This window comes from Schistocerca piceifrons, chromosome 2, assembly GCF_021461385.2.
Source record: "Schistocerca piceifrons isolate TAMUIC-IGC-003096 chromosome 2, iqSchPice1.1, whole genome shotgun sequence".
In the NCBI taxonomy this organism is placed as follows: Eukaryota; Metazoa; Arthropoda; class Insecta; order Orthoptera; family Acrididae; genus Schistocerca; species Schistocerca piceifrons.
In genome coordinates this window covers 251,929,603-251,939,586 of record NC_060139.1, presented here as the reverse complement: position 1 = coordinate 251,939,586, position 9,984 = coordinate 251,929,603, and the positions used below count along the sequence as shown (strand labels likewise).

Genomic DNA, 9,984 nt, shown 5'->3' with positions numbered 1-9,984 from the left:
GCTAACGTTTTGTGTGAAACATTTTCTTCGTTTTGCCACAGCTCGCTCTGCAATCGGAGTAATAGAAATGGATACATAACCTTTATGTACGACATACTATTCAATGGCCATTGCATATCCAATGGCACGTGGGACCCCACCACCATGCTGCGAGGGTAAACGTTGGCACTTGCTGCTGCTCATTATCTTTCAAATATACCCACAGAAATAAATCCTGCGACATGACATCCGGCGACCTAGCAGGTCAATTAATAGAGTCACTTCTCCCGATGCACCGACTACTGTAAACAGGGTCTAATACTTCCTATGCTTCAATTGAGTAACGCACTGGGCAATCGTGATGCTGAAACCATATACGTTGTCGAACGTCCAGGACAACATCCTGGAGTAGAACCGGTAGTTCCTGTTCCAAAAAGTTCGATATTTACGTCCATGTAACGAGCCGTTGATAAAACGAAGCAATGAGTTTGTTCCTCATGATACCACAGCATACGTTAGCCGACCAAGAACGTTGATGGTCAACTTTCCGTAACCAGTAATGCATGTTATGCCGGTTAACGCTACCATGGTTTGTGAATGTAGACTCATCGGAAAACAGTACCTCGGAAAAGAACGTGGGGGGCGTTTGCATTTGTTGACGCACCCATTCACAGAACACTACCCAGATGTGCAAATCGGCGCCATGAAGTTCTTGATGCAGTGACAAGTGGTATGGATGATACTTATGACGATGCAGTATTATGACAATACTACCTACAACATACCGGAATCTAGGGAGAAACTGCCGTGCGCTTTCCCGTGGGTTGTGGTGCACTAGTGCTAGTATAGCTGTTTCATTAACTTTTCCTGTAACACTTTTGCTTCGTTTCCTTTTGCCAGTCTGCAGACTGCCACTAGACATAAAGGCGTTCACAGCCTTGTAAAAGAACGAACGAGAGCGACCTTTCTCTGGAAAACGCTCGGCATGTAAGGCAACAGCAGTCTCATCATTTCTCCTACATCCTCCATAAATTAGCAACATTGCAATTTTTTCTTCTTTGTTTGCAACATTTATCGTCCAGTTGCACGTCCGTACTCCCAAAGATGGGAAGGTGTGCAGGTAATTAACACTGAGCAAATATTGTGATGTTTCTACTCCTCCAATTGGATAACCTCGTTCAGCCACGATTTTCCACAGAATTTCTCTATTCACATTATCGAAAGCTTTCTCAAAATCCAAAAAGGCGAAATAATTTTCCCTACTGAACTCTCGTCTGTTTTCTGTAACTTGTGGGAAAATAAAAACATTGCCAGTTTTTTACTTGCTACATGTAACCGCCATTTGAGTGCACAACAAGTCCTTTTCCACAATCTAGATTTCGATCTTAGGCCATTTTCACGGTTCAGAAGCATTATAAATCATTACACTTAAGTAGAACACTAGTCATCATCAAGCTATGTATCCTCGGTTATATAAACCAATTTCGTCAAAAGTAAATGCGAGAACATTTGTGTAATAGGCTAATTTACTGGCAGTTAGCATGACTTCATCACTTGGTATGGTTGTGGAATAATCGCTTGTGTTCTTCTCAAGTCTAATGGTTTTTGATACTTGTTACACTTGGAAATGGCTAAGGCCGAAAACTAGATTGTGGAACAAATCCTGTTGTACAGACAAATGGCGGTTATATCTTGCAAAAAGTTTTGTATTACTGTGGCTACACCCAACAGTAAAATCATTGTCAATAGTTGATCTACCTTTTCTAAAACCTGATTGTTCTTCGGGTATTAGCCTTTTCCATGACATTTTTAAGTCTTGCATTCGGGATTTTGACATTTAATTCATAAGCTGACTCCAGGAGGCTTATTCCTCTTTCCGTTCTTCATTTTTATACTCAGTTCTTTTTGACGTGTGTGCTGCTACAACTAACAGTTTGAATTTACACGTTGATAAGACCTCATCCCCTTTCCACATCTTCTCCTTTTACTCGAACACATCTGCAAAATGGTTCAAATGGCTCTGAGCACTATGGGACTGCCGGTCGGGGTGGCCGAGCGATTCTAGGCCCTACAGTCTGGAACCGCGCAACCGCTACGGTCGCAGGTTCGAATCCTGCCTCGGGCATGGATGTGTGTGCTGTTCTTAGGTTACGTCCCATGGTGCTCAGAGCCATTTGAAGCAATTTTGAACTATGGGACTTTACATCTGAGGTCATCAGTCCCCTAGAACTTAGAACTACTTAAACCTAACTAACCTAAGGACATCACACGCATCCATACCCCCAGGCAGGATTCCAACCTGCGATCGTAGCTGTCACGCGGTTCCAGACTGAAGCGCCTATAACCGCTCGGCCACAGCGGCCGCCGAACATATTCTGCACCCTGTACATCAGTCCCAGACTCGACCTCCCCATCCCCTGGTGCCTCGTACCCTCTTACTCCTCAGCCTGTTGCTACGCCTTTACCATTGTGTCTCGCCCTCCCTCCATCTCCACATCCTCCACCTCTTTACCCAATGCAACTTCCAGCTCCTACCCTTCCAGGATGGTGATCTTCGCCCTGATATCTACCCCTCCTACCAACTCAAACCTCAGCTTCCCCACCTCCTCAGAGCTCCCTCTCCCTTCCTCACCCCTTCCTCTGAGCGGTTTCTTCCTCCTCCTTCACCCCTCGTTTTTCAGTGAACCCCATCTGCATCTCGGAGCTTCCTCCTGACTTGCCTTCCATCCCCATCTCCCACCACGCCCGTCTCCTACCCCTTGGTGCAGCCCCCGACCCCCCTTGCTTTTCCTCCCACCCCTCTGTCCCCTCCTGTTCAGTCTTTTCCCTCCTCTCAGGCCTCCCCTCCGTCGGCAGGTCCCTCCTGTCAGGTTTTACTCTCCATGGTATGTGCTCCGTCTCGTACAGTGGTTTTTAAGTGTCGTCGTTTAGGAGTGTTTTAATTCTTGTGGCCAATTTTTATCTTGTGTGTGTGACTTCAGTGTTTTTTACGTGCTATACAAATCGCCGACTGTACGTTTTTTTACTTTATGTCGACTTTCTTTAACTGTCTCACAATAAACGTCTACGTGTACGTGTATATTTCAACCCCCACTGTCTCTCCTTGTTACACTACTGGCCATTAAAATTGCTACACCAGGAAGATGATGTGCTACAGACGCGAAATTTAACCGACAGGAAGAAGATGCTGTGATATGCAAATGATTAGATTTTCAGAGCATTCACACAAGGTTGGCGCCGGTGACGACACCTACAACGTGCTGACATGAGGAAACTTTCGAACCGATTTCCCATACATAAACAGCAGTTGACCGCCGTTGCCTGGCGAAAAGTTGTTGTGATGCCTCGTGTAAGGAGGAGAAATGCGTACCATCACATTTCCGACTTTGATAAAGGTCGGATTGTAGCCTATCGTGATTGCGGTTTATCATATCGCGACACTGCTGCTCGCGTCGGTCGAGATCCAATGATAGCAGAATATGGAATCGGTGGGCTCAGTAGAGTAATACGGAACTCCGTGCTGGATCCCAACGGCCTCGTATCACTAGCAGTCGAGATGACAGGCATCTTATGCGGATGGCTGTAACGGATCGTGCAGCCACGTCTCGATCCCTGAGTCAACAGATGGGAACTTTTGCAAGACAACAACCATCAGCACGAACAGTTCGACGACGTTTGCAGGAGCATGGACTATCAGCTCGGAGACCATGGCTGCTGTTACCCTTGACGCAGCATCACAGACCGGAGCGCCTGCGATGGTGTACTCAACGACGAACCTGGGAGCACGAATGGTAAAACGTCATTTTTCGGATGAATTCAGGTTCTGTTTACAGAATCATCATGGTCGATTTCGTGTTTGGCGACATCGCGGTGAACGCACATTGGAAGCGTGTGTTCGTCATCACCATACTGGCGTATCACCCGGCGTGATGGTATGGGGTGCCATTGGTTATACGTCTCGGTCACCTCTTGTTCGCAATGACGGCACTGAACAGTGGACGTTACATTTCAGATGTGTTACGACCCTTGGCTCTACCATTCAATCGATCCCTGCGAAACCCTACATTTCAGCAGGATAATGCACGACCGCATGTTGCAGGTCCTGTACGGGCCTTTCTGGATACAGAAAATATTTGACTGCTGCCCTGGCCAGCACATTCTCCAGATCTCTCACCAATTGAAAACGTCTGGTTAATGGTGGCCAAGCAACTGGCTCGTCACAATACGCCAGTCACTACTGTTGATGAACTGCGGTATCGTGTTGAAGGTGCATGGGCAGCTGTACCTGTACACGCCATACAAGCTCTGTTTGACTCAATGCCCAGGCGTATCAAGGCCGTTATTACGGCCAGAGGTGGTTGTTCTGGGTACTGATTTCTCAGGATCTATGCACCCGAATTTCGTGAAAATGTAATCACAAATCAGTTCTAGTATTATATAGTTGTCCAATGAATACCGGTTTATCATCTGCATTTCTTGTTGGTGTAGCAATTTTAATGGCCAGTAGTGTATGTTCTTATGTCCCCCTTTATCGCCCCGTATATGTATCATTTTCATCTTTTTATTAAATGTATCACCCGGCTGAAGAGCGGGGGATTGTACCGCTGCCAGTCCTTCCCTGCCCATATGGGGCAGGAGAATGAAATCAAACTAAAAAAAAAAATTTAGAAAGTACGTCGTCCTGTGCCAGACAGATGGGCGAGGCGTACGAGCGGCGCCGCCGCCTGGCCCCGCGGCTGACGCTGCTGCTGGTGGGCTACGTGACGACCATCTTCCTCCTGTGGGCGGCCCTCCCGCTCGTCCTACGAGGCGCCTCCGCCCAGCGGCTACTGCCCTTCAGCCAGATCCGCGGGCTCGACGCCGGCCCTCTGCCGCTCTACGAGTTCGCCTACGGCGTCGAGTTCGCGTCCACCTTCTACTGGATCTACATCAGCGTCGGCCTCGACTGCTTCTTCGCCAGCATCATGACGCACGTCACGGCCCAGTTCCGACTGCTCAACTGGCGTCTGTCTAGCCTGGGGAGGGACCACCAGAGCGACGGCCGTCCCGAAATCACCGACGGGCCCGTAGCCTCGTGCGAAGCGCACCAGCCGCAAAAGACGGCCGCTACAGACCGTGTCGGGTACACGACACTGGTAAACTGTATCCGCACTCATCAACAGATTTTAAAGTAAGTACTCACCACATTCACTGGGCCGGCCTGAATGGCCGAGCGGTTCTAGGCGCTACAGTCTGGAACCGCGCGTCCGCCACGGTCGCAGGTGCGAATCCTGCCTCGGGCATGGATGTGTGTGATGTCCTTAGCTTAGTTAGGTTTAAATAGTTCTAAGTTCTAGGGGACTGATGACCTCAGACGTTAAGTCCCATAGTGCTCGGAGCCATTTAAATCATTTCAACATTCACTGGTATGACTATAGCCGATTAAAACAGGGCCGGCCACGGCGTGCCAAATTACGCGTGCAACGTATCCGGGCCATGGGCTGGCCAAACCACGGCCCGTCACTAGGCTTTGCTCGGTCCCTCCCGAAAGTACATGGCACTGCGCGACATTTCGCTTAGCATTGCAGTGCGACATTTTTCGGTCTGCACAACTCTCTTCACATCGGCAGAATCGTGATGTCAGCTCTGTTTCGCTGTTTGTTCTTGATATGAAGCACGTTCACAGGTCCAGTGGCTGTCTGCACAAAAAGGGGCAGTCTAGCGATCTATCGTCACCAGCTTTTAAAAATGAGTGGGAATGACACAAGAGAGAGATGAGTATTTTAGATATTCAGGGTGTTTCCGTAAGAGCGGCCAAAAATTTGACAGGACACAGAGGGTGTCTCACTGAACAGTTTGAGACAGGGAACCTGGGGTCGGATAACCCAGCTTAAGGAGATAATAGGAATAAAATCACAGTACTGAGTACTTTTTTTACATTAGTTAACTGCAAATGTCATCATTGACAAAATAAACGTACCATTTGGGCAAATTGTGCTGAAACCGACGACCATAAACCTCAATGCAAGTATGACAGCGGCGAACGAGATTCTGACGAATCTTGACAAATATTGTGTGTTTTGAATCACTTAACAAGCAGCTACAATTCTGGCGATTAATTCCATCTCCGTATCCACTGGGGCCTCATACACAAGTGACTTTAGATATCCCCTTAGGAAATAATCAAGGGGATTCAGGTCAGATGACCTTGCAGGTCCCCTCCCCTTCCAATCCAGCGACCAGGAAATACTATACCGCTAACGCTCCATCGTATTGCACTGTAAGTCTCTGTATAGCACTGAGCAATGAATGGGTCTGTCGTTGAGTCATAGCAAGTTCTGTCATGGGACAATGTAAATACGATACAACACAGCCACCTTATGGACAAGTAAAGTAAACAAAACCTGCATCATAACTTCCTGATAATCAGGTTAGTCTTCCTTGTTCCCTTACAGGAAATAAAGAAAGTACACGTAAACAAACAACATGTTGGTTGTAAATACGCTGGAAAACAATAATGCTACACAAAGCGGTAAAGTTCACCTCCGTACATCATATATGCTCTTTCATTCAAAATATCTTTCTTGGCATATAAATCAGAGATTCTAGCATTAAATACCTGGTAACGCAGCTTCTTTCTAAGGACTGGCATTTTACGGCAGGATTTACCTATGAAACCACCAATAAAACTTGGGGAGAGATTGAGCACTCTACACTGTTTAATAAAGTGAATAGCCATGCTTGCCTTAGCTATTTTCAGAATAACATCTAAGTATCTACTTGCTGCATATGACACCTCGGCTGGGACGAATTTAAGAACCTTCAACATCGCATCGCGTCAGCAATCGTTGGTTAACATATTAAAAAACTAAAAACCCGCCTCGATTGCGAAAAAAGCACCTAGTGTTAAGTGTTAACCCAGGTTTCGGCGTAGATAACTACACCTTCTTCAGAACAGCAATAAAACCCACAAGTGCTTAAGAAGACCTTTGTCAATGATTAAAAGAACACCTAAGCTACATATTTATAAACGAAAAAGAAAAGGAAAACACAAACAGTACATATTGTTGTGGGTTGGCAGGAGAGCTAACACCGGGTTACTAGAGGAAGCCGAAAGGCACGCGTTTTAGCTCACGCAGGCTGGCGTGAGGTCTGGAACAGGACAAGGAAATTAGACTTTAGAAAAAACGGACGTACCTGGTGGAATACTTAACTTTAATCCATAAATGGTGAACGTCGCTCTTGACTGTACATTATTCATAATATCAATAGTAACTGAACATGGCGCCTTGCTAGGTCGTAGCAAATGACGTAGCTGAAGGCTATGCTAACTATCGTCTCGGCAAATGAGAGCGTATTTTGTCAGTGAACCATCGCTAGCAAAGTCGGTTGTACAACTGGGCGAGTGCTAGGAAGTCTCTCTAGACCTGCCGTGTGGCGGCGCTCGGTCTGTAATCACTGATAGTGGCGACACGCGGGTCCGACGTATACTAACGAACCGCGGCCGATTTAATGGCTACCACCCAGTAAGTGTGGTGTCTGGCGGAGACACCACACATATGTACAAAGTCATACATCGGGCAAACGGGGCGAGCTCTGGGTCTCAGGTATAAAGAGCATATTCCTACTACAAGCGGTGACGGTACTAAGGGCTCTACTTATGCGGAAAACCTTGTGGAAACGGTTCATGCGCCGAGCCATCCAGTTAATATCGATTTACTTCATGCCGAGGTTAAGGGCTTAAAACTGGATGTTTTGGAAGAAATGCAGATCTTTAAGCATCTGCAACATGTTAGAGACAACATCCTCAATGACCAACTCCTACTAAGAAATAGAAAATTTTTTGAAGGTTTCGCGCCTTTACTTTGTTCTTCATACTTGTAAATCTGATGATCTGGCGATTATCACATGCGCGTGCTGATTGGCGAGCGCGGTTGGTCAAGCTGTTCATCTTCTTTCTTTGTATCCTCATTTTCCTTTTACGATGAAGGTGATTTTAGACCGTTGAACAGCTCACGTTTAATCCCTATATCTTTATTACCACGACGTCTTTAGATTACGTCCCCTGAGCCCACCGCCCTCTCCCAGGCTAACTACTGGCTTTAGGTATGGTTTTTAAGAGTTCCTCCTGTTGTCATAGGTAGCTTCATATATAAGTTTCTTTACTAGCATAAGCAACTGTGTGCGGTTATTTTTAGGTTTCACTTCCTATTTAGCTCGTCTCTTGTTCTATCCATTTCAGTTTTTTATATACGTTGATCCACGATTGGGAATATATGGGCTATTTAGCCCCGACCCATGTATAAACTTTCTCGTATACGTATGCGCATGCGCATTCAAGTAACTTCCCTTGTCTTGCGCATGTGCATAGATAGCGGGTGAGGCTTGTAAGTGAGCAACCGTTTATAGCTGCAGATTATGGCGGGTCGTGGCCCATCGAACATAGCCCAATGTGAGGTGGAGCGTACACCATTAAGTTAAGTAGTGGTTTTGACTTTGTACATATGTACTGTTTTTGTTTTCCTTTTCTGTTTCGTTTATAAATGTATAGCTATGGTGTTCTTTTAATCATTTATAAAGGTCTTCTTAGTCACATGTGGGTTTTATTGTTGTTCTGAAGCAGGTGTAGTTATCTACGCCGAAACCTGGGTTAACACTTAACACTAGGTGCTTGTTTCGCAATCGAGGCCGGTTTTTGGTTTTTAATATATTAACCAACGATTGCTGACGCGCTGCGATGTTGAAGTTTCCAACATGTCCCACAGATTTTGTGTGGGGTCGAGGCAGATGTTTTTGCAGGCCAGTCGAGATGTAATAGGGTGGGGAAGTGTTCAGACAACCAGTTACATACACTTACAGTCCTATGAATTTTATGAATGTGTGGTGTCTTTTTTCACGGACGTGTCCGAAAGAACAGACACCATGCATACATATAGTTCATACGCCTAGCTAGGCAATGGATCCACCTTCTTCAGTGCCGATGCACGAGTACGTCCTATCTCCTGTGGGAATCTCAGAGTAGTGAACATGAAGTCAATGGACATTGACTGCGGATGGGTTGCGCTCCGTTGAAGCGTGCCGAGATAGTCCGTGCAGTTGCGATAACCTTGTGTCGTAGATGGTTCAGTGGTTAAGGCACCTGCCTAGTAAGCAGGAGATCCCGGGTTCGAATCCCAATTCGTTACACGTTTTCAGTCGTCCGCGTAATGTCCCACCACAGCTAACAGCAGTGATCCCCTTCAGTTCACACCGATGACTTTCTCTGCTGTCGTCTCTAAGCGCCTGTTTGAGCAGTGGCCGCCTGCTAGGTGACCGACTCCAAATGTCCATTACATGCAGTTCCCGTCGCAATGTTCTCTTGCTAATAGATGGGGATGGACCTTCATACACTGCCGGCAGCAATTCATATTGGGTTTGGAAGCAATTGTGATTCACAGTTGCATGGGGGCTTAATTATTTAAAATGCAAATATTTTTTAATTTTTGGTAGCTGTTTGTCCGATTACGCTGTTTCGTAAACGGTTGGCCCTGACTAGTATTATTACGCTATCTGACTGCAAAGAACAACAACAAAGAATGAAATGAAAATTTTCGTTAACACAATTAATTAATTAAGTCCCCAGCAACTATGAAACCTACGAAACCAAGCACAAGTATAACTGTTCTGTATGTGGAAGTATGACTCAACACACATCTGGCACGGTTCTTCTTCAACAAGACAAGAATTTTTAAATACCAATTTTACTGACGTGATAAAAGAAAATTAGAAATACTATCATTGCGTAAGGAAAGCAGAATTAAACTCTAATACAAGAACACACGCCAGATGCTTTGTTGACTGAACCTGTAATGACGCATTATTTAGGACACTGAAATAATGAGAAAAAAAGTAACGGAGTTTGTTACCTCACTTATATTGATGAAAATCACTCTAATCCTTACAATATATCTCCACACCGATTCTCTACTACCACATCTCAACAAGACTCTCCAATATCGCATCTCAGCAAGCACTGCCTACTAGCTC

At 45.8% G+C, this 9,984-nt stretch overlaps 1 protein-coding gene across 1 annotated transcript in view; it reads left to right on the top strand.

Moving 5' to 3' along the window:
* Positions 1–4,673: 4,673 nt before the first annotated feature.
* LOC124775298 overlaps positions 4,674–9,984 on the top strand; it is a 52,518-nt gene continuing 47,207 nt past the window's right edge. Inside the window, exon 1 of the mRNA XM_047250135.1 lies at positions 4,674–5,114. Within this exon, the coding sequence (XP_047106091.1) occupies positions 4,674–5,114 (441 nt within the window). The remainder of the gene's footprint in view (positions 5,115–9,984) is intronic.